At 35.8% G+C, this 26,164-nt stretch overlaps 1 protein-coding gene across 13 annotated transcripts in view; it reads right to left on the bottom strand.

The window, feature by feature from the left end:
* Window positions 1-26,164, bottom strand: part of AKAP9 (A-kinase anchoring protein 9) — a 145,547-nt gene that overhangs the window by 61,763 nt on the left and 57,620 nt on the right. For 12 of the 13 annotated variants that reach the window (XM_027102407.1, XM_027102410.1, XM_027102405.1 and 9 more), the window contains 9 exons: window positions 21,155-21,269; window positions 20,496-20,694; window positions 17,751-17,847; window positions 16,402-16,494; window positions 9,251-9,601; window positions 7,332-7,556; window positions 6,097-6,237; window positions 5,498-5,601; window positions 2,446-2,651 (listed from right to left, as the gene is read on the bottom strand). In XM_027102407.1, coding sequence (XP_026958208.1) covers window positions 2,446-2,651; window positions 5,498-5,601; window positions 6,097-6,237; window positions 7,332-7,556; window positions 9,251-9,601; window positions 16,402-16,494; window positions 17,751-17,847; window positions 20,496-20,694; window positions 21,155-21,269 — 1,531 coding nt within the window. The remainder of the gene's footprint in view (window positions 1-2,445; window positions 2,652-5,497; window positions 5,602-6,096; window positions 6,238-7,331; window positions 7,557-9,250; window positions 9,602-16,401; window positions 16,495-17,750; window positions 17,848-20,495; window positions 20,695-21,154; window positions 21,270-26,164) is intronic. The other variant, XM_027102409.1, reaches the window with a different exon arrangement.

Here is a 26,164-nt window from a genome sequence, read left to right as displayed (position 1 = left end):
CTGCGCATATACCAGAGAAAACCATAACTCAAAAAGACACATACACCCCAATGTTCACAGGAGCACTATTTACAATAGCCAGGACATGGAAACAACCTAAATGTCCATCACCAGAGGAATGGAAAAAGAAGATGTGGTACATATATACAACGGAATATCACACAGCCATAAAAAGGAACGAAATTGGGTCATTTGTAGAGACGTGGATGGACCTAGAGTCTGTCATACAGAGTGAAGTGAGAAAGACTATCATATATTAATGCATATATGTGGAATCTGAAAAACTTGGTATAGACAATCTTATTTACAAAGCAGAAAAACAGAGACACAGACGTAGAGAACAAATGCATGGATACCAAGAGTGGGGGGGCGGGGGGGATGAATTGGGAGAGTGGGATTGACATATATACACTATTGATACTATGTATAAAACAGATAACTAATGAGAACCTACTGTTCAGCACAGGAACTCTACTCAATGCTCTGTGGTGACCTAAATGGGAAGGAAATCCCAAAAAGAGGGGATATAGGTATAGCTGATTCACTTTGCTGTATAGTAGAAACTAACACATTATAAAGCAACTATACTCCAATAAAAATTAAAAATAAATAAATAAAATAAAAGTAACACAACAACAACAACAAATTACCAATTTATTCCTTTTTATAACTATGGGAACACTGCTCTGAAAGTGAGTTTGCTGTCTTTTAAGATACGCTGTTTGGGGCTTCCCTGGTGGCGCAGTGGTTAAGACTCCGCCTGCTGGGCTTCCCTGGTGGCACAGTGGTTGAGAGTCCGCCTGCCGATGCAGGGGACACGGGTTCGTGCCTCAGTCCGGGAAGATCCCACATGCCGCAGAGCGGCTGGGCCCGTGAGCCATGGCCGCTGAGCCTGCGCGTCCAGAGCCTGTGCTCCGCAGCGGGAGAGGCCACAACAGTGAGAGGCCCGTGTACCACAAAAAACAAACAAACAAACAAACAAACAAAAGAATCCGCCTGCCAATGCAGGGGACACGGGTTTGAGCCCTGGTTCAGGAAGATCCCACATGCCGCGGAACAACTAAGCCCATGCACCACAACTACTGAGCCTGCACTCAAGAGCCCGCAAGCCACAACTACTGAGCCCACGTGCCACAACTGCTGAAGCCTGCGTGCCTAGAGCCCATGCTCTGCAACAAGAGAAGCCACCACAATGAGAAGCCCGTACACTGCAATGAAGAGTAGCCCCCACTCTCTACAACTAGAGAAAGCCTGCGCACAGCAACGAAGACCCAACACAGCCATAAATAAACAAGTAAATAAATTTATTAAAAAAAAAAAAAAAAGATATGTTGTTTGCCGAATACTTCAGCAACCACTTGGAGAAGTGTCTAGGAGAACTGCTAACAAAAAAGCACAAAATATTCTTGTAATGTACAGAACATTCCTCAGAGTGTCTTTTGAATATGGTGTAGGTCTTACCTGCAGCACAGCAAAATGCCCTTTCCCAAATGGTTAAGTGAAACTAGTTTATGAGATAATTGTTTTTAAAAAAACATAACTTGATAAATACTTTTACAATGAGATCAAGAAAATATTACTTAATTCTTTTCTATATATGAAGATTCATATGCAGAAAACACATAGCCCTCGACTGAGAACTTAACCAAGAGTGAAGTTAATTTAAAAAAAAATACTTCTACGAAGTTTGAAAAGAGTGAGTTTAAAAGTTTAAAGTTACAGTATTATTTCGGCTCTTACTTTACTAAAAGCAGTTTTTAAAATTATCTTTGAATTCAACTAAGTTTTTAAAATCAATTTTACTTAAAATTCCAAATCAAGCTTTTCTCTGCACTTAGAAACATATTACTGGCCAACCTGTAATTAAGTAAACTTTCTCTAAGTGGGATAATTTCTTCTCCTTGCTCCACCTGAAACTTAACAAACAGAATGTTCTCAAAAATTGCATAAACTGGCATTTTTATTTTTAGATGACTGGCTTCCAACTGGGGAGAAGTTCTTGGGTATGGAATGGTAGTGAAGGAAGGCCTTGATCTTCTGGTCCAAGCATCCAGATCCTATCTTTCTCCATCTGAGAAAAACTCTTCCCTTTAGAGAGTGGTTTCAGAATGTTGGTTATACCTCACAGATATTGGTAAGAGACCTGAGTGGTGATATGGAATTTTTCTTTTATTGGTGGGGAAATTAAATAGCCTTTGGTTTACGCAGCAGAGTAATAACCCTGAGTATATGTAATGACAACTCTAAGACACCCATTTGCAAATGCTAAACAATAACGGTGTCTTAAGAAGAGTGGCTCTAGTGTATTTGTGTTTGGAGGTCTTTTTATTGGAAAATACTTTAATATTCTCTCTTCTGTATTTTCAACACTAGTAAAGTGCCCTGAACTCAGCAAGATTTACTGAAGATAATGACAAGAGTTTCAACAGCATATAAAACTTTTACCTCCTGTGTGTTCCTCATGGACACACGACTTTATTGGTGACTCTGCTTCTGACCTCCAGATCAGGCTGGTCAATGACTGGCCTTTACTAGATCTATCTAGAATACCAAGGACATGGCGACCAATTGTTTCTTCAACAGCTGCTGTTGTCTTTACAACTTCTAAGAGGATCTTCAGAAGTCTGCTATTAGCTTTCTGGAGTGTATACCTGTATAGATAAGGAAACATTTATTAAAATATTTAATCTTTTTAAAGCAAACACTTAATGTTCCACAAAAAAATACACTACAAAATATTTGACTTAAAAAATAAAACTTCATATGATCCTATTACAATAATATGCAATAGCACTAAAAATGAAGTGCTTTTTGTATTTATTTTATAATTATAAATTTTGTTTTCTTCTGAAAAATTTTCATCAGTGAACTATAATATTTTTTGAAAATGTGCAGCATTTTACTGACCTGAAAGAAATTAAATAACTAAAATTTTAAGCCAGTAGAGTTTGCAAATTAGAAGAAAATTTTAGGGAGATGCAAAATTTCAGTTTTAAAAAGTGTGGCAGTACCTAAGCACATGCAAGTTATTGAGCTGGTAATACCATTGATGGTTACTCTTATATATTTTACATTTAATCTTCTTTTATGTTAAATAATATATTTTAAAATAAATTCAAAAATTCCACCAGAAAAAAATATGCTTGTATTTCTATACCTTAATGGTGATGATCTACATGGTTAAATTACAAAAACAGGCAGAGACCTGTTTTTAAAAAGGTCTATAGTACAATTTCATTATCTGCTAACACCAGAGGTAATATACCCCAAGCAGTTGATTATTTTATCTGCTCCAGAGACAGAAACTTCTCAAGTTACATATACCACACTCATTTCAGCCAGGAGAAGGAACCTATTTTCAACCAAATGGAATTAATAGTGCATCTCTCGTTTTTTATAGGTAATACATTCTTATTTTAAAAATTTTAAAAAATGCTCCTAACCACCCACCAAAATATCTTAGTACTCACAGATAATCACGGTTAACATTTTAATGCCTAGCCTTCTAGACATTTTCCCTCCTCTTCCTCTCTCATAAATACAGACATTTTAAAAACAAAAATTGGATTATCCTGGACAAAGTGTTTTCATAAGCTTTCATTTTTCCTCAACACAAACATCTTCATGTGTCAAGAAATATACTTCCATAAACGGTGACTCAGAAGGTGAACTGATTAACCTTTTGAATAACTAAACAACTCTCTTGTCCTAACAGCTTAATTCAACAAAGGTACTACAGTGGCAAACTATATATTTAATACATGGAGACAAAATAAGAAACTTTCATGTTAAAGGTCCTCTGACTTAAGACAGTTTCTCTCTCAACTTCACACTATGGGAGATTCACTGACAAGATGGTTAAAGGATATCTGTTTTCACAGGCACGTGACATAACTATTTTAAGACAAAGTAATAAATGGAGCGGTCTTCCTTCAGTATTTGTCAAGTGAAAAAGACAGTTCTATTTTTACACCTAGATCAAGTTCTCTGGTTACATAAGCAAGGAGATTAAAAATAAAACTCTAAATAATTTAGTTATTAGTAGGAAGTAAGTAAAGGGTTTTATTTCTATAACTTTTTCTGAGGTTTTGTTCAAGCCCCAAACACCCCCGGACTAGGATAATTTGAAAATATTTCTACATAAGAGAAGTGATTAAAATTAATATGATGGTAAAAAGAAATAAATAGGAATACTCATTTATCAACACTCACTACATAAATTCCTAAAAATTAAACACTGTATAATTTTAAAAATATACTAATTAGAGATAAATAATATAAAATAAACATTTTGTTTATTTTATATTGCCATGGTAACTCTAATTTTCATACACTGTCTTTCTTGTTTGAGTTCCATACTGACTGTGTTCCATACTGATGATCCAATGGGGAAGCCAAAATCTTAGGGGCCAAATTCCTCCATGCAAGCTGAGGAAGGAGGTTAGGAGGACACAGAGGGTTGACAGTCACAGATTGGAAAAGGAGGAAATTAAGTTAGTAGATATTAGTTTTAATTTTAAATTAGAGAAATTATTTTCATTTGACCAAAACAAATTTTAAAATACTGTGCTTACAGACCTACTGGAGAATGGACTTGAGGATATGGGGAGGGGGAAGGGTGAGCTGTGACAGGGTGAGAGAGAGTCATGGATATATACACACTAAAAAACGTAAGGTAGATAGCTAGTGGGAAGCAGCCGCATGGCACAGGGATATCGGCTTGGTGCTTTGTGACCGCCTGGAGGGGTGGGATAGGGAGGGTGGGAGGGAGGGAGACGCAAGAGGGAAGAGATATGGGAACATATGTATATGTATAACTGATTCACTTTGTTATAAAGCAGAAACTAACACACCATTGTAAAGCAATTATACCCCAATAAAGATGTTAAAAAAATAATAATAAATAAATAAAATACTGTGCTTAAACTCCTAATATTAATGTAGGGTAACTATTCTCATTTTCATATTAATCTCTATAAAATCAAAGTAAGGGAAAGTTTTGTTAACATCGGATCATTAATTTATTCCTCTAAAAATGTGGGATGTGGATTAAAAGGTCTCATCTGTTATAAAGTAAATGCATGAAAGAAGTTAAATGCAGACTATCACTAAAATCATTTTTTTTCTCGTCATGAACAAACCAGGGGGTGGCTTATACTGAATGCATGTCCAAACAGTGAAGGAATAAACTCACAAGCACAACTTTTTTTAGGATAAAAAATGGCATATGAGCAGAATAAAATTTATCAAGAAAGGTTCAATAACCAAAGAATGCTTTATCATTCACTGAGTGAAGTATATGATCAATATCCAATAAAATTATATACAAAAGATTTTTTAATTTGTCTATTTAATCATCAAATACTGATTTTTTACATAGAGTACAATGTACAAATAAAATAAATGTACAAAATAAAAATAAGGACAAATAAAGTTTATAATACTGAGACAACTATTTTAACTCACTTTACATTGAAAAAATATGCATTCTGTATACCTTTCAGTGGACAGAATTTCAGGAGGCACCTCTTCAGGTTTTCTGTCCAATTCCTTTTCTTTAAAGGTCTGCTCCTCAATTTCTCCTTGGTTTTCATTTGCATTCTGTTTAAGTTTGTAAAAAGATAGAGAGGACAAAATAGAAAGAAAACCTGTCATCTTGGAAATAGCATGTCATTCTTCTATACTGTTATGACATGAAACAGAAGAAACCTCTGCGTGCAAAACAGATACTGTTTGAAAGAGTATTTAACTATATTTTATCAAGAGATTAGCATTATCAAAAAAGATAAAAAGTCTGGTGCACAGATGAAAAAAATTTTAATGGGTTCAAGCTAAGGCATGCTATAATGCAACAATAAAGTTTGTTAGGTTACTCTGCTCCTTGGTGAAACAACAGCTGTTGCTAAACCACTGTCAGATTCAAATTACCCTAAATGGAATGTAAGGCATCTTGACCCCACCTACCTTAAACGTAAACAATCACAAATATGTTAAGCTCATACCTATAAAAAATACATTTCACACAAACAACAAAGACACACAGATCCTACTGCATTGTGGATCCACTGCTCCTAGGTGGGTCAAAGTCCATACTACCTGTGTTTGCGTACTGCTGTTGCGCAGCTCACAACACAGCTTCTCTCTTCCAGCTAGAGACAGCTGCTTTAGTGCTTCCAGCTCCTCTAAAAGCACCCTCTCTCTCTCTGAAACCAGGTTTTCATTATCTATTGAGGATCTCTAAATAAGAAAAAAGGTCATGAGAGAATATTGTTTGCGATAGAAGGAAAAAGCAGGAATATTAAGCAGACTTCTTTTAACCCCCTGGAACCAACAGGCCCTGGTTCTACGCTGCTTCATCTTCCATGATTAGGGGTTAAAAGCATATATAAAGTTCAATGCAAAATTTGAAACTTAAAAAAAAGTTAATTAGGCCTAAATATTAAGCAATTTTTGCAGTTCAATTAATATTATTTTTATATGCAAGTTTTGCATTGAAAATTCAGAAGTTTAAATTCACAAAATGCAATGAAGAAAAGCGTAATTAATTTTTCCAAATGATATATCTTACGTTCAACTCCCAATTTTCCTATTATTCTATATCTGAAACTATATTTCAAGAGTTCTCTATTTGTTATCTCTTGTTGTACCTTAACTTTTCAATTAAATTGAACAAATTTGTTTTTATAAGAACTTTTACATAAATATTTGCTTTTCTACGATGATTTTGTGAGTATATTATATACAGCAATTGAAAAGAATCCAGCTCCCAAATACCAAGGAATATGTAAATTTAGTCAAGAAAGTGGTAAGAACATTATGTAAATCTGCATTTCTCAAATCAAGAAGAGATGTTTCCCTGGAGAAAGTTCCAGAAACATACTACTTCCGATTTCCATTCATGATTAAAAAGATAGAATAAAGATAGATAAAGGTAAACCTTGGAGATGCTAATTGGTGTACTCACAAAACTATAAATAAACATGGGAAAACTGAATATCAACTGCACCTCAGCACAAAGAATTTCCAAAACTGTCAAAGTACTTTTGCCATGTATGGTCAATGGAATGTTTAAAAACAAACAGCCTTGTAACCACTTTTTCAATGCCTAAAAAGGCAGATATGTCAAACAGTAGAGAGATAGTGCACTCCAAGGTTGAGTTAGGTGTCCCTAACAAGATCTTAGGCTGTTGTGCTGGTGGAGTCTGTTCCTGATGTTAAATATTTGTATTTATTCATATTACGGCAATAATTCTGACTTAAAAAAAATAAAAAAGCTATATAAAGAACAATGCTATTTTAATTGGGGAGGAAAGGGACTCTGGGTCCCATACCTGGGCTAATTGTTTATTCAGCCTCTTGATCTCTTCTTGCAGCTGTTCCTGGTCTTCTCGCTGTCTCTCCATCTGCCGCATGTGTGCCTGCCTTAAAAGTTCCGTTGCCTGTTGATGTTCTTGGTATTGTCGTACAAGTTCCTGCCTCATATCTTCTAACTGTTCTTCATTTAACATTAGTTGTCTAGAAGCATCTATACTTGATACCAAAATCTCATCATCGAGCTATAACAGTAAAAAATTAATTAATTAATTAATTAAAATTTCAACCATAAAACATTTTGTGGAAATCTGTCGGCACTGATATTTTAAATACAAACAAAAGTAATTCTAATACTAACCCCACAGAGCACCTCATTTTAAAATTCCCATTATTAAAACTAAAACATAAATAATTTTAAAAATCTGTCTTAATTATAATTTCAAATCAATGTGAAATTATTAGTTTATTATCATTATACATGTTGTTCTCCAAAAGCAAAGTAACTATCAGTTATTTCAGACGTAATCTAAGGGAGAAGAATTAAGAAAGACATTCAAGATTCCTTATACTCTTAATGAATAACTCCATTATTTCTCTTGACATTTTATAAGGAAATAATATAAATGGAATACTTATATTTTAAAATTAAATTTATAAAAAGAGAAATTTTATCTCTTTAATTTATATTATGCAGTGGTCATCAGAGTACTACAGAGAAATGCTTCAATAATTTCTATTTGGAAATAAAAGCCTTATATTCCACTTTCTCATTCTCATAAGAAGTCCACTCCTTAATGGGTTTCAACAAGTACCTCAATTCCTGAAGAGCTACTACTTAAACAAATCATTCTGCCTTGAACAGTTGCTTGCAAATTAAAGAGGTTTACATGATTACCTCACAACTTTGCACTTCATAGAGTTGACAATTTTAATTGAATATGCCTCTAAAAAGATGTAACCTATCATGAACATGAATAAAAAATCTGAGGCTTCCCTGGTGGCGCAGTGGTTGAGAGTTCGCCTGCCGATGCGGGGGACACGGGTTTGTGCCCCGGTCCGGGAAGATCCCACATGCCGCGGAGTGGCTGGGCCCGTGAGCCATGGCCGCTGAGCCTGAGCGACTGGAGCCTGTGCTCCGCAACGGGAGAGGCCACAACAGTGAGAGGCCCGCGTATCGCCAAAAAAAAAAAAAAATTGAATTAAGATAATTTTAAAAGAAGCAGAATTTACTACATTCTGTTAAAGGCCCAAACAGTTGAGGTATAGACACAGGATAGATCCTCCATTAATGAATAAGTAAAGAAGAAGAGTATTAGTATAAATAGAGTAGAATGCTTTAAATTGTCTTCTCAAATGGGTAGCTCTTTCCTTGTGATATTATCCTATTAAATTAAGCAAATCTTTTAATCACACATATTGCCAAATTGTAGTATAACTGATCTTGAATTGACTGAAACAAAATTAATGTAGGTATAACTTACAATGAGGTTTTACCATGCACAATGTGTACAGGACAAATAGGAATACTATGAATCTGACTAGTTTTATTTAATAATAATACTAAGTCATTTATTCTTACACTTTAAAAATCCCAATTTGAGACTGAATTGAATACTTATCTTCTCCATTAAGCAGTATTACTGTTAATATTTTTATAGTGAGGAAAGTCACACTTTTTTTTTTGCAGTACATGGGCCTCTCACTGTTATGGCCTCTCCCGTTGTGGAGCACAGGCTCTGGACGCGCAGGCTCAGCGGCCATGGCTCGCGGGCCCAGCCGCTCTGCGCGGCATGTGGGATCTTTCCGGACCGGGGCACGAACCTGTGTCATGAACCTGTGTCCCCTGCATCGGCAGGCAGACTCTCAACCACTGCGCCACCAGGGAAGCCCCCACACTTTTTTAAATAAGTTTTTATACTGAAGGAAGCATACTTACAGATTCTCTGACCATAAATGTTTTATCTTTGGAGAACATTTCTTCTGAAATAGTCAGTTCACGGTCCTTTGATTCTAGTATATCATCAAGATTACCCTTGTTCGATAACAGAACTTCCTTTCCATCTTCTCCTAACTCTTTACTAAGTGGTTTAAATTCTTTAAATTTCTTGTCTGTTGCCTCAAAAGTCTGAAAACCAAAGTGACCTTGTGATAATTTCATTTCATTTAAATAATGTTCTTCCTGACAGAAAACAGATGCTTGTTTTGAAGATGGAGCATCTTCTTTTTCCCCAGATATTCTAGATAGTTCACTTTGCTGAGCAAATGCTATACTCATTGACACAATGACCTAAAGAAATGAAGCAAACAAAAAACGATTAGATCTATAAATACTACCAGGAATTTAAAAAGCAAGTTACCTCTCAAAATTACTCGAATTAGTAAAAAGATGGCCTCATGCTTTTAAACTAAAAGAAATCCTAGGATAAAGTGATAAGGAGATAAAGATTCTCTATTTTACAATGAATCTACTGTCAAAGTATTTTACTGCCTGCCTTTTAAAAATCAATAATTGTAAAAATTTTTTTCTTACCATTACAGCAATAAATGTTTGGTATAGAAATTTAAATATCTTTAAGTCAAGAAATACATTTCTATATAATTTTAAATGGCTTTAAAGTTTCAAATTATACATATGTACTATAAATTCATTTGATCAATTCTCTATGTTGACATTCAGACTGAATCCATTCTTAACACTAAACACCACTGTTATTAAATCTTTTAAACCATATCATTGGGCATATTCTTTCTGATTTCCTTGAGTGTAACAGGGAAGAGCCAATTTTGACTCCACCTTTCAATCTGTTTCTTTTACTTTAACCTTTGCTTTTTGTTGCTTTTGTCATTATAATCATACATAATGGCCTGCCTCAGGGAACCCTGCCCTCTGCCTGAATGTGAAACTAAAGTGCCTTTGTTCAGCTCACAGGGAGACAATCTGACCCTGCCCACCTGTGAATGGCTGCAGAAAAGAAGAAATTAACACATCCCTTCCCTGAGGCTGGCCATTCCATGAGATATCTGTAAGACTTACCGCCTTTTTACTTTACTTCCCCACCTCTTCCCACTCTCTGTTCTTAAAAGAAACTGGCATCCAAACCCCAATAAGATGGTTTTTTGGAGACAATAGTCTTGCCATCTTCTCGGTCTGCCGGCTTTCCGAATAAAGTTGTATTTCTTGCCTCAACACCTCATCTCCTGATTTACTGGCCTGTTGTGCAGTGAGCAGAGCGAGCTTGGACTCAGTAATGGACTCAGCAAAGGTAATACATAGAAGACCAAGCACTTTTCTCACTTCCTACCATATCCCCCACCTTTAAGGAAGGCCAAACTCTTTCCTATGGTACTACTCACAAACGCTAAAGGACGTTTTTCAGGCTGAAGGGAAATAACACCAAAGGGAAACAAAGTGTGAAAAACAGCAGAATACACATTCTTTTCAAGTATGCTTGGAGTATCCAAGCACATAGAACATATTTGGGGCAACAAATTTAAATGAACTGAAATCATACAAGGTATGCCCAACCATGAAGGAATTAAAAATTATTATATTAATCAAATCAATCAATAGGAAGATATCTGAAAATCCCAAAGATATGGATATCAAACAACCTATTTCTAAATAACCTATGAATCAAAAAGGAGGTCAAAAGAGAAATAAAAGATTTGGACTGAATGAAAATTTGTGGAATGCAGCTTAAAGAAAAACTTAAAGGGAAACTTATACCATTAAATGCATATATTGGAAAAGAAGAAAGGTCTTTTAGGAAACTAGAAAAAGAAGAGCAAATTAAACCCAAAACAAACAGAAACAAGCAAAAAATAAAGAACAACAACCAATGAAAATAAAACAAAAACAATTTTAAAAAACCCAAAAGCTGGATCCTTTGAAATATCAATATCATCAATAAACTTCTAGCTACACTGACAAGGAAAAAGGTGAGAAAGTACAGATAACATTCAGATCCCACAGCCATTAAATGATAAAGGGATACTATAAACAGCTCTACCAACAATAAATTCAACAGCTTAGATGAAATGGACCAATTCTTTGAGTGACACAAACTACCAAAGCTCACTCTAAAATAAATACAGCACCTGAAAATAACAGAATCTATTAAAGAAACTGAATTCAGTTTAAAAAAAAAAAAAACTTCCAACAAGGTAAACTCTAGGCCCAGTAAGATTCATTATCTAATTCTACAAAATATTTAAGTCTGAAATAATACCAGTACGACATAAATTCTTCCTGGAAATAGAAGAGGGAATATATTTCAGCATTTTATAAGACCAGCATTATCCTAATATCAAAACCAAAGACATTATAAGAAAATAAAGCTAGGGATAACGTTCCTAATGAAAACAAAACACAGACAAATATTCTTTTTTTCTCAGCCACACCATGTAGTTTGTGGGATACTAGTTCCCCACCAGGGACTGAACCTGGGAATTCCCCAAACAGTCTTGGCAAAGTATTATTAAATATTGTAGAACCCAACAATATAAAATGGAGAAGACTGGCTCCAAAGGGACATGAAAACACTTTGGAGGTGATGAAAATGTTTTAAATCTTGATTGTGGTGTTGGTTTCATACATGCAAACATTTGTTAAAATTCACTAAATTTTGCACTTATAATTAGGGAATGTAAATTTCATGTAAATTACACCTCAATAAGGATGATTACAAGCAAACAACAAAAACCTGACCATATGTTAAGTCACAAAACAAACTTTTGAAATTCTGAAAAACTGGTATCATAAAGATCACTTTCTTTTGTATATTCATTTAGATTAGAAATGGATAACAAATAATGAAAAGAACTGTGTGGTTTGAAACAAACAAAAAACCAGACTCAACTACCTTGTAATTCTCTCCTTTCTATTCACCACCATACCATCTAACCAAATTTCACCTGTGTTTACAATTAACTCTGCCTACTCTGTGTGGGTGTAGCTGAACTTAATTGAGGAGAAAAATAATAAACCAAGCTGACTGGTCTCATTTTAAATTCACAACCACTACCCTTGAAATGAGCCATTAGTGATACTGGGTGATTCTACTCAGTTTCCCTTGTCTTTTCCATTGCTTATTCCTCCTCTTAGCCCTTTGTTTTCTAGTTTTCTCCTTAAAGCTCCAACATCTTCTCTTCCTTTCTCATTCTCAGGTGCCGACTTTGCTTTTTATTTTACTGAGAAAACAGAAGAAATCAGAGAAGAACTTCCACAGTCTCCAAATACTGCATCTGAAAACATACCCGAATCATGAGTCAAATATTCTTACCTTCCTTCCTGTTTTAATGGATTAAAACTACCATGCTCCTATCTAATGGCAACTTTTCAGGGGACTGCATCTCTTCTCATCTACTCAAGGACATTGCTCCAGCAACTGTTCCTCTCTCTTTAATCAGCTATTTTTTTCCCTTTCTCCTCAATCACTTCTATTAGCACAGAAATACAATGTGATATCCTTGATCTTAAACAAAAACAAACCAGCAACAACCAAAATCCACTACTTGACTCCCTACATCACCCTTTAGCTACCACTGTACTTCTCCTCTTTCAAGTACGACTCAAAATAATTCCTCATTCTTCTCCTTCACTCTCTCTCAAATCCAATGTAATCAGTTTGTCTTTACCATCCCATCAAATGTGTTCTTGTGAAAGTCACCAATGATTTCACATTGTAAAATCCAATGATTTATTTGCACTTCTAATCTTTCTTGATTTATCAGAAACATCTGACAGTTTAATACATTCTCTTCTTGATACACTTTTATTATTGGCTTCTGTGATGCAATTGTTTGTCCTTTCCATATTTAATTTACCACTCCTTCACCTCCTTTGTTCTTCCTCATTTCTCTGACCTCTAAACATCGGCATTGGGCTTCCCTGGTGGCACAGTGGTTAAGAATCCTCCTGCCAATGCAGGGGACACAGGTTTGAGCCCTGGTCCAGGAAGATCCCACGTGTTGCGGAGCAACTAAGCCCATGCGCCATAACTACTGAGCCTGAGATCTAGAGCCCATGCTCCGCAGCAAGAGAAGCCACCGCAACGAGAAGCCCGTGCACCACAACGATGAGTAGCCCCCACTCACTGCAACTAGAGGAAGGCTGCGTGCAGCAACGAAGACCCAATGCAGCTAAAAATAAATAAATAAATAAATAAATAAAAGAAAAGCATTAAACATCGGCATTCTCTAGGCTCAGTTCCCAGGTCCCTGCTCTATTTACACTCACTATATTAATTTTTTTCAATATTTTTCACTGCAACCATGGTAAACATACACATACAACAACAATAAAAAAACATTTTACATTGTGACCCAAAGCATACATAGGTACTTGTGTGTATATGTTTTATATAATTGAACTTTTCCATTAATATTAAAATCCTGGTCCCAAACCAATAAATTGATTTCATGACTTAAAAAGAAGTTATATCTCATAGCTTGAAAAACACTAGATACTAACTAGATACTAACTACTGTATTTACATGTCTAGTTTTATCTTAGTTCCTGAACTCTAGATTTATATATCCAATCACTTCCTTAACACTTATATTTACACATTTAATAAGTGTTTTGCATATAACGGGAAAGCTGAATCCTTAAGTCACCCACTCCTCTCCAGAAACTACTCCTTTGCGTTCTTTCTCATCCTAAGTCCAACACCTAAGTAAACAGTAACTCCATTCTTCCATTTGCTTAGGTCAAATTACCTGCAGTATTATCTTACCTTGAAGGGCAAGTCCTTGCCCCTCTTTCCCTGTATTTCTTCTTCTTATATCTAGTTAAGGTCTGCTGAGGAGATAAATCTGTACCAGGACTTCACAATATTTCTCCAAATGGAACCCATGAATACAGAGGTGGCAAGACTGAATCAAACCATCCTCCAACTTGGCAAAGCTGGCAGTTGGGCAGGTGACCTTCACACTCTTGCCAGTTCTCCTTGGACACCTCTTGAAGACATCCACTGGAGAACTGTTGACTTTTTCTTTTGCATCCCACTTTCTTAAAAGGTGCTCAATCTGTTATCTTCACGATTCACTCTCTCACTTCCATCTGGAATCTCCCCTAATGACACTTCAAAAGTGAGGTCTTCTGTGATTACCCTATATAAAATAACATCATCTCACTCCCCATGGAATTTCCTTGTCCTATTACCCTGGTTCATTTTTTTCTTCATAGTATTTACTACCATCTGTATATTGTCTATTTGCACCAACTAGAATGTAAGGTCTATAGGAGTAATGATTTCATTTCTTTTTCCTCTGTTATACCCTAGCATTCAGAATACTGCCTGGCAGTGAAATGTTAATGAATGTCTATTTTTTCAGTAGTACCTACCCAAATCACAGGCTGAATCTAATGTTATCTATGTTGGGAATCACTACCTCTACTGGCTTCTTCTATATACCCTGTGCTTTTAAAACAATGTTTCTCAGTCTTTTTCTTTTTTTTTTTTTTTTTCTCAGTCTTTTTCTAATATCGTATGTGAGGGTTATAGGGTAGAGCATAATCCTGTCTGTACTGGTGACTAATATAAACCATCTATACTATTCTAGGATCAAGCTGGGCCATCAAATGTTGTCTCTTGGATCACAGTACCTTGGCTGCCTTTGGAACAGTTTTCACTGACCTGTACTTTGGTAATCTGCTATCAGCTTGGATAAATGATGCTTCACAAAACAGATTTATATCATCACCATTATCATAGTAGTAAGACTACTTTAAAAATGTCACTTATGAGTCTTTACTATCTTCTAGGTGCTTTATATGTATTAGTTCATTGAATCTTCACAAGAATTACTATTATTTCTATTATTCTCCTCCTTTAACATAGAGGGAGCCGAGATTGAAAACTTAAGTAACTTTCCTAAGATCACAAATCTAGTAAAGCAGAACAAGAATTTAAAGCATGGTAAATCCTATACCAAACCTCATGTTCTTAACTACTATACTATGATGCTCTGCTATAAACATTTCACTTGAGAAATTTATGTAAAAGGTTAAGTACAAAAGAAAACCTGCAAGTCTCTAAAAGAACTAGATAGTGAGAGCCATATAAAAGTGATGGAGGGCTTCCCTGGTGGCGCAGTGGTTGGGAGTCCGCCTGCTGATGCAGGGGACACGGGTTCATGCCCCGGACCAGGAAGATCCCACATGCCGCGGAGCGGCTGGGCCCGTGAGCCATGGCCGCTGGGCCTGCGCGTCCGGAGCCTGTGCTCCGCAACGGGAGAGGCCGCAGCGGTGAGAGGCCCGCGTACCGCAAAAAAAAAAAAAAAAAGTGATGGTGCCTCACTTTTTACTGTGAATTAAATATTCAATTCAGATATAGAAGTGAGTAGGTCTTTATGGTCCACATATTTCCTTGAGTCTTGACCTCCTCATCTAATTTATGTTTAAACTAATTCCTTATGCATTTCCTGTAAATTCTGTCACTCCTTCCACTTTAAAATGCATATACTCCACTATGATTGTTACACTGTAACAATTTAAATATTATAAAAAACAAGCAGACAAACTCAGAATTCAACTGTTCCAAAATAAGAACCCAATTAGGTGTAAGTATTTTAAAAGAGAATACAGAGACAAAAGAAATGGAATCATAACGGTATACTAGGTGATATGCTCCGTGCTCAGGAGATTACAAGAATAGCTCTGGGCATAGCAGCCAACAGCATCTACAGTCATTAACATCACAGTAACTTCTCTGGGAGGAGGTAGGCAAAGGTAATACATAGAAGACCAAGCACTTTTCTCACTTCCTACCATATCCCCCACCTTTAAGGAAGGCCAAACTCTTTCCTATGGTACTACTCACAAGGTTAACAAATTTATAACTCTGAAAAGTTTCTAATTACTATTCTACATCAAGAGAAGAATGCGTTACTCAAAAGAAAAATTCACAGAAAATTCCATTCAAAGGCAATTGTGGTTAATACCAGTATTTGACAACTTAAATGAGCTATGTATAAAATTTACAACAAAAAATAAAGTGCATTACCACCAATAAAACGTATATTTTTTGAAGGCTAAAAGGGAATACAGACCACAATAACCTTCCAAATAAACTATAAACTTACCTTAGCTACTTCTTCTTCTAATCGTTCTTGGTACTGTTTTTCCAGCAACTTAACCATATTTGTTTCCTGTTTCACTCCAAATTCACCAGAAAACTGAATTAAAAAGCAAAATATGACATGTTTATTTACACTAATTATACACCACTTATTTTTAAACTTCTACTCTCAAATATCTTCAAAAGATTACTATTTTTTAGAAAGCTTCTGAAAAATTTTAATAAATAAATTTCTGCTCCCTTTATTAAAAATAATTATAGTGAATAATTCTAGTGTACAATTCTACTAAATAATTGTACTTACTACAGTGAACTTAACAAAGATGCAAAGTGAGAAATATATTTATAATTACTAACACACAGTTCTAGAGTGGGGAAAAGATACTTCTTAAATATAATTAATAAGATGTGCATGTATTTAATTTTAAATAATGTTAACAGTGGCTATCTTTGCTCATGACATTATAAACAAATTTCTTTTCTTCTTGGTACTTATTAATAGTATCCAGTTTTCTACAAATACAAATTACTTTTATAAACAGAAAAAAGAAGAATGGTTATTTAAATGTAAACATGTTCTTGGCAAGAAAGTACTTCTTTATTTACCAATTATCTGAATGTCATCCAAACAGATATTCCATGTGGGATGAATGTGGAAGAATTGAGAATGTGGCCAATGTCTCTCTTCTATATCCAGAATGAGAGACAGCAATGATCTTTTTCTGTAGGACTTAAGAACTAAAAATTTACTGAGTGAAGATCAGGGTTTTACAGTTATGTTTGAGAAAAGTGGCCACAAACTGGGAATATATACAGTGCTGAGGAGAGGCAAAAGGTGGTTTAGCTAGATGAGATATACTGTAAAAGATGAGGGGCTTTTCTATAGCATATGGCCTGTGCTGAAGAAAGCCTCATCCAATGTCCCAGCCCTAGCATACCGAATTTTGGGAATTCCTAAATACTATTCCAGAGACAGCCTAGTTCAATTCCCCATGGTAGGAAGGAAAGCTGTTTCTCTTTTCTGGAACTAATTTGTTATAAAGTTCAGGGCACTGAAACTAATTTGTAATACACCCCATGTTATATAAAACAAGACAAATTTTAAACTAGAATGTATTTAGGGGGAAAAAACACCTCTCAATTTTAACTTTCTTCTGTTTTTCCTATGCTATGAAAGTACATCAAATTTCTTCACTTATATATTCTTCTGGGTCTTTTACATAATGTATTATCCTCATATTTACTATACTTAATTCTTAGCAACTATTTATTGGATAATTATTAAACCACAGACATAAAAATGATAGTAACAAAAATAAAATCAGTGTACATAACAGTTTAAAGATATAATACCTCTGTTGCACCATCGATGTTCTGTTTTAGACAACTTCCAGGATATACTGTTTTCTGTACATCAGATTCAGTAATTACCATTGAATCAATGGAAAAGCTAAAAATAAATAAAAGAGGATGAAAGAATTAGTGTTGTGTGTAAATTTTACTGTTAGTCCAAATTTACAGCATGCATAAAATGTGTATTGGGGCAATGGAAACAAGAATGACAGGTCAAGAGTTACAGGTATTGTAACTTAAGTCATATTTTTGACTGATTAAAAATAAAGCAGCAGAATTAAATGATAGAATATTTTAACAGATTATCCCTGAATTTTATGCCATTGTATAAAGTCTACTACAAAAGCATGACATGGAGCTGTTTATAAGTATTAACTTTTTTTTTTTTTTTTTTTTTGGTACGTGGGCCTCTCACTGTTGTGGCCTCTCCCGTTGCGGAGCACAGGCTCTGGACGCGCAGGCTCAGCGGCCATGGCTCACGGGCCCAGCCGCTCCGCGGCACGTGGGATCCTCCCAGACCGGGGCACAAACCCGTGTCCCCTGCATCGGCAGGCGGACTCTCAACCACTGCACCACCAGGGAAGCCCAACAAGAAATAACTTTAAATACATGTTCATAGGAGTGAACATGGCAGTCAATAAGCCTCATTTTTGCAGGGTGGGAGAAAACTAATGGTTTTAGTTGAAAGGTATTAATACATTTCCAGTGATTATTAGAGAAACTCTAAAAAAGCATGATGAGCTGGCAAAAAGCCCAAGTGCAAGAACAGCAAAGTAGGTCTACACTTCCAGAAAACTTCCTTTTCTTCATGCTTTGGAGAGAAAACATCACTAATTAAAGGAAGGAAACTTGAAATACTGTAAGTGGTTATGAAAGAGTTCTTGCTATATACCTATTTTCTTTCTTATCAAAAAACCTAAAGTAATAGTTTCCAAATATCAATCTATGGACTGCCCGCTTCAGAATTACCTTGTTACAAATACAAATGACCAGAATCCATCTCTAAGCTACTGAATCTAACTCTTCAAATGTAAAATCCAGTAACCTGTAATTTCAATAATAACAATGAAAAAATAATAATTTCAAACACTAATAATTTCAAAAACCTCCAATGTTTTTAATGCATGGTAAAGTTTGGGAACCACTGACCTCAAATAAAATGGAAGCCTTATAAGGCTGTGCCAATGCTGGATAAACAATTCCAAAGCCTACATACAGACCCTGAATAAAAGATGGAGAAACAGAATGCTTCCGAAGAAGTGTGGAAATTCAGTATTTTGTCTCCAAAAAAACCCAAAACAAAACAAAAAACCCCCTTGTCTTTAGGTTCCAATAACAAGTGCCTATAGAGGCATTACTCTTAGAGCAGCAGAGCCAGTCAAAGTTAGGTTAAATCTCTGAGGACTTTATAGAGCTAGTTACATACTACAGCACACTTCCCTACTAAATTATAAACTGTTCATTCATTTAACAAATATTTATTGAGCACCTACTATGCATAGGGAATTATTATAGGGTTTGGGATACAGTGAATAAATAAACAAAAATCCCCTTACAAAGCTTGAACTCCTTCACAGGGGACAGATAACAAAAACAAATAAATAAACCTCCCCTCCAAATATAATATAGACTTGTTTTTATTTTATATAAATATATAGTTTTAAATATATAAAACAGTTAATATAGAAAAATGAAGCAGGAAATTCATATACAGAGTTATAAGGGATGATTTTAATTTCAATAGGGTGATCAGGATAGGCCTCATGAGAACATGACATTTGAGTAAAGACCCAAAGGAGGTAAGTGTGTTGGGCATGGAAATAACTAGAGAAATATCATTCCAGGTAGAGGAACAGCAATGAGAGAGAAATTCATAAGGCAGAAGCATACTGATGGTTTGAGTATCTCGAGGAGATTATGTGGCTTTACAATAGTAAGTGACAAGCAAGTCCGCAGGAGATAAATTCAGAGAGATAAACAGGGACCCATTATATAGGTCCAAGTAAGGCACAGTAAGGACAGAGGAGCACTAGAACAGCATGATTTGTCTTAAATTTTAAAAGCAAAGTTTTAGAACTGTGTTGAGAACAAACTTTAGGGAAGAGTTAGAGTAGAAGCAAGGAGATCCATTGTTGCAGTAATCCAAGTAAGACATGATGATGGCAGGGACCAGGGGATGAGAAGTGGTACAGTTTAGATTTATTTTTTAAGTTGAGATAACAGCATTTCTTGATAGACTGGAAGTGAGGTTTGAAAGAGGAGTCACCAGAGATGGAATTAGATGGCTGCAGAGGAGCAAATTTTGAGGGGAAGATCGAGTTGTATTTTGGACATGGTGAATCTGAGCATTAGACAACCAAGTGAAGAAAGTCCAGTATGACTGGAATGATCATATCTTATATTCTTTGTGTACTCCCCATATCAAAGTAGCAAAGACTGGACATACAATAAACAAGTAACATGCACACCGCCTGATTTAACTTAGCATATTCATAACAACAAGCATCTTTATAAAATAAAGGTGTAAGTAAAATTCCTATTATAAAATGTATGTGGTTTACATTAACATTTACTTCACACATTTCAGAGATGAAGAATTATCTCCTGTTCTTATTTCTTGGCAATGCTATAGCCCATCTCTTTCAAGCAAATTTGCTTAAGTTACACTTTTTTCTTAAAACAACCATACTATGATTGTTACTAAGCTACAAATACTATTGAATGAAATTATAAGTAGATGGATACCTTGGCTGAACTGTAAACTCATTAACAGCTTGTAGCCTTTCCTGCAAAGAATGAATCTCTGCCCCATAGTTTTCTTCAGTTTCTTTCAGTTGCTGCTGCAAAGAGGATACGAGGTTTTCTAATTCTTGAACTTGTCCTTCAAGTTGTTTAATTTTTTCAGTATCTTGCAGAGCAGATAACTTTCTTTTATGACAAACATCTGAGTTACATGAATGGAAGAAAATGCACATTTCAATACAAATTTCTTAGTGAAATACCAGTCACTGTTTTGAATGTACAGAAAATATTAATTCTTCTTTGAAAAATGTTTTTTAGTAGTAATAACTCAGGTATCAATTTAAACTCATTTAGACTTATGATAACAAGAAAACATGAATAGTGTAATTCAAGATCATTTCTTCTATCTTCATGGCGGCACTACCCCTAAAACTACCAATTTTATGTCTTTAAATTGAAAATAATGTATAACCAGAGAATGTAAGAAGTGGGAAGACATGAGTAGTCTAAATCTTTCATTCTAAGGATGAGAAAACTGAGACCAAAGAGGGTTACGGTGAAATGCCCAATGCACTATGTTGTCTCAAATTTTAAAGTAAAAAATCAAATTACTGAACATTTGGTATAAAAACACCACATTACAGTATATAATCAAAATTTACCAGTGTCTTGAAAATCTGTCATCTGAGGATGGGTTGACAAAAAGTCTGTTTCCTCTTTTGGTAGGTTTTCTTCTGCAAATTCAAGTTTCACATCACCTGTCTGCTGTCTTTGAATCTATTGAAAATAACAGAAGAAAAGCAGTGACATAAATATATGACCCAGGATTGTGAAAACTATATAAAAGCAACTTTACCTTTAAAATGTTTCCTCCAAAATCACCTAAAATTGTGACACTCTAATACAAATATTTTCCCTTCCAAGTTATTCCACGCTCTCTTTTGACACAGTGACTCACATCCCATTCCCTTCACAGCATTGATATTATATTAGTAAACATAATGTTCTTTCATAACCAGAAGGAATTTCATTTTACTATAAAAATAGGAGCTGCACAGAATTTGGTATAAAGTTCACAATAATATTTAAAGTATGACTTGATCTCTGAAATTTCAACTCATACACAGTAAATTTTATATTATCAATACTTAATAACATACCTATTTCTGCTATTAAACTCTGGATATACCTCACATACAACAAGGTAACTGACAAATGTATGCTGTTCTTTATATAAAAGGAAGGAAAACAGCAAAAACAGATAAACCTCAGCTTATTTCCTTAATTATTAAAACTAGGCAGCAATATGTCAGATGCGTGTGTATTAATTCAGTCATTCCTCAAATATTTAATAATCGGTCTACTATGTGGCCAGTATTGTGACAAGGGAGAGTAAGAATATAAAAAGAGTAAAAAAAAAAAAAAAAAAAAAGGTGTATCTGCCCTCACAGAATTCATCAACTAATTGGGGAAGTAAAATTAAACAATTAGAGAAGCATTAAACTATAATGTTTGACTAAAGGGCAATAACAGAAGAAAGACTGATGTGGATCTGAGTAATTATGGAGGAAGTCAAATTTTATTTGGGCCTCCAACATTTTGGGCAATGATTAGGAAAGTTTACATGGAAGAAAGAATAAGAACATTTGTGAAAGAATGACCTGCTGTAAGTAGTGAAGACAATGATCTTGAGGGACGGGGGAAATTGCGCCAGATAAGTAAGACAGGTAGGTATAAAGAGCACCGTAAAAGCAAGGGATGAGTTTGGACTTGCTATACTAGATGAACAAAGGATACTGTAGAAGGAGGTGAGCAACAGGATAAAAGCTATTTCCCATGAAAGCTATTTCAGTTGGTACTACTCTTATCACGTCCTCTACCTCACTCCTACCCGCTGTGTACATTTCAACCAAGGATCTTGCCTCCTACTTCCTAGAGAAAATAAAGCCCATCAGGTAAATACTTCAGTTTACAGCTCAACCTTTCTATACTGTCACTTAATTCATTCAGTAAACATATAGTAAGCCTTTACCATGTGCTAAACAAAGCACTGTGCTAAGAAGAGGAAATGGAAATAAAGAGAAGACTTCCTGATTCTGAAGAATGGAACAGGAAAGAAAGGAAGGTAATCAGGTATTTAAAATAACGGAGAAAGGTAGGTGCAAAAAAAAAGTACAGATATTAAGAGAATGGAGGGAGAAATTTCTAGTCTAGGAGGATAGGTAAAGAAGATGACACAAACGACGAAGTGAGAGAGTGGCATGGACATATATATACCACCAAATGTACTAGCTAGTGGGAAGCAGCCGCATAGCACAGGGAGATCAGCTGGGTGATTTGTGACAACCTAGAGGGGTGGGATAGGAAGGGTGGGAGGGAGATGCAAGAGGAAGGAGATATGGGGATATATGTATATGTATAGCTGATTCACTTTGTTATAAAGCAGAAATTAACACACCATTGTAAAGCAATTATACTCCAATAAAGATGTTTAAAAATAAAAAAGGTGACACAAAAGAAATAACATTTGAACCAACTGGAATTATAAGTAGGAATACACTAAGCAAATCGGAGGGGGAAGGACAGTGTTAGACAGAAAAAACAGCATGCAAAAAAGCCCCAGGGGTCTGAAAGATATGGGTGTATTCTGGAAACTCTAAGTATTTCAATATGGCTAAAATGAGGAAGAGAATTAGTAGATGAGGCTAACAGATTAAGCAGTGATGTACGGCCGACTGACTCATCCCAACCAACGTCTGGGATGCCTCTACAGTTGTAGCCAACTTGCTGGGATAAAATGTGAAATTCACTTTTTTATCTATTGTGCAGAAAAGAGTTAACACAGAAGTTGTGAGATTTCTATCTCTTTAAAAAGGCCTGCTTACAAGTCTGCCCCTTGGCTGGCATCTGGAAACTTAGCTGGTAGACGGTTCTCTACACTAATATAAAAGTTCCCCTAAATTGTAAGGGAGTCTCATGTACAAGCAATATGGTTTATGCTGAACACATGCTTTCTTCCTGGAAGTCTGAATTTGGTATGTTCTGGCAGAGGATGCCCATTTGGCTGACACCTAATAAAAAAGAACCATGGTTTCCTAGCCTTAGGTGAGCTTCCTTAGTAGTCAAAACTTAGCACGTATCGTCACAACTGCAAGAGGAATGAAGTGTGTCTTCCTGTGACTCCACTAGGAGAGAATTTTAGAAGTTTGTGCCTATTTCCTCCAGACTTTGCCCCATGCTCCTTTTCAAACCTTTATGGGGCTGATTTTGCTTTGTATCCTTTTGCAGTAATAAATCTTAGCCTTGAGTACCACTATTATGTTGAATCCTGTGAGTTCTTCTGGTGAACCACTGAACTGAGGAGTGGTCTTAGGGACCCTCAGCACACCCATACTCTGCCTTATTATACAGACATGTAAGGTGTAAGTTTCACTGATACAGGGAATGAAAAAAATAATGAGTTGTCTTGGTCTTGTTCCTCTCTTTTTACTTCCATATCAACTGACTACCAAATTCTTTAGGTCCTTCCTTAAAATATCTTATGAATCGTCCCTTCTTATTTCCTACCTCCCACTGCCACCAGACTAATCTCCCTAAAAGTTCAACTTCATGATGTCTAGATCGTGATCACAAATCTCCAACAGCTTTTTTTTTTTTTTTTTGCATTACGCGGGCCTCTCACTGTTGGGCCTCTCCTGTTGTGGAGCACAGGCTCCGGACACGCAGGCCCAGTGACCACGGCTCACGGGCCCAGCCACTCCATGGCATGTGGGATCTTCCCGGACCGGTGCAAGAACCCGTGTCCCCTGCATCGGCAGGTGGACTCTCAACCACTGCGCCACCAGGGAAGCCCCTCCAACAGCTTTTTAATGTCCACAAAAGTGTCACCTAGCATTCAAAGTTTGGTACAGTCTAACCTCTCTAATCTTAAAGTCCATTACTCTTTTAGCAATATGTCCCTAACATATCGCACTTACACCTCCAAGACTTTGATCATATCACCTCTTCCACCTGGAATGCTATTCCCCTTCCTCTTCCTTACGTAAACCTACACATCTTTCATGGTCCAATTCAAGTCCCACTTCCTCCAAGAATTCTTCCTCAATTATTTGCACCTATACTCATCTACATATTTGCTTAATTCCAAAAGTACTTGGCTTTTATTTTATTTTTTATTTTTTTGGCTGCACCTTGCAGCACGTGGATTGGAGTTCCCCGACCAGGGATCGAACCCATGCCCCTTGCAGTGGAAACACAGAGTCTTAACACCACTGGACCGCCAGGGAGTCCCAAAAGTACTTCGCTTTTGAATACTAATTAAATGTTGCCTTGGATAACTATTTTATATATATATATATATATATATATATATATATACACACACATACATACATATACATACATATTTCTTGAATTAGCCTATGAAGTCCATCAATTTATCAATTCCTTCTGTCTAGTAACTATTTACACTGTATACTGCTTTATTCCCAGTACACAGTACAACCTAGCATATAATTAGCAAATAAAAATTACTGGCTGAATAACTGAATGAGAACAAGGTATACATCTTTCATTTCTTTTGTACTCCCTTCAGAGTGTATTTCAGTATGATGTGAGATCAGGAGTTAGGGGAGAGAATTGTCTAGGATGATATGATCCTCAAGTTTCTGGTTGAATGTCACTCTTCAAAACTGAGAAGGGAGAGAAGCTGGTTTAAGGGGAAGAAATTAATAAATTCAATTTCAATATCGACTGAGACATACATAAAGGATACTCGAGTACAGATATCCAATTAGATATACGACTCTGCAGCTCAGGAGTAAGAACTGACTAGACACAGAGATCTGGAAGCCATGGAAGTGAATGAAGGCAGCATACAGCATAATTAGCAGATCAAGCACAGATTCTTGGTGACTATAAATGGGTGGGCAAAACCCACAATGAAGGCTTAAAAAGCCGCAGAATTGAAGCCACAGAAGCTAAGGGAAGAAAATATTCTAAGAAAGTAGTTAATACTACAAAATAAAAAAATAACAGAATTAAAAAGAAAACTAGTTCAAGATAACACTGAGCATGTGTTTACACCTACAGTTGCAAAGTAGAAGTTTGACTTTAATTCTAGGCTACAGAAGTATTCTTTTGGGTACCAAACAGTTTTTCTTGTTTTTTTTTCCTTCCTAATTGTTTCCCAATTAGGGGGGAAAAATCCTTTTTATTTTTAATACTTCCCAACACTTAAAAAAGCAAAAGACCTCACATAAAATTGATAAACTGAAGGAATAAACAACACTGGGCCCTGTTCCTACGTGACAACAACATGTGAAGCTGAGCAGTCTCTGCCCCCTTTAGATGAGGTATGTTTTCTCCAGGTTTCACTTTTCCAGCTTTCACTTGGCCTTCTTCACTTACTTTATGAGTTGAGCTCACGTAGGCATTTATGTTCATGATCTCTGACATATATCTCTCCTCCCTCCCCATGACTCAATTAAAATCATAATGAATCTTTAAAAGGTATAAATCCATAATAAATCAAAAAATAAAAGAGACTAAGAAAGATTTCAACAGAAAAGGTGTGGCAGAATACTGATTAAGCAGGGTGGAGGAAGGAGCAGCCTAAAGCACACGTGAAGGGAGCCACAGTTATAGCAGACAGTTAGCTTACCTAGTAGAAC

The sequence above is a fragment of the Aethalodelphis obliquidens genome, unplaced genomic scaffold (genome assembly GCF_003676395.1).
Source record: "Aethalodelphis obliquidens isolate GAN/ISIS:26980383/991018 unplaced genomic scaffold, ASM367639v1 scaffold5, whole genome shotgun sequence".
Classification (NCBI taxonomy): Eukaryota; Metazoa; Chordata; class Mammalia; order Artiodactyla; family Delphinidae; genus Aethalodelphis; species Aethalodelphis obliquidens.
This window is presented reverse-complemented; position numbering and strand designations above follow the sequence as displayed.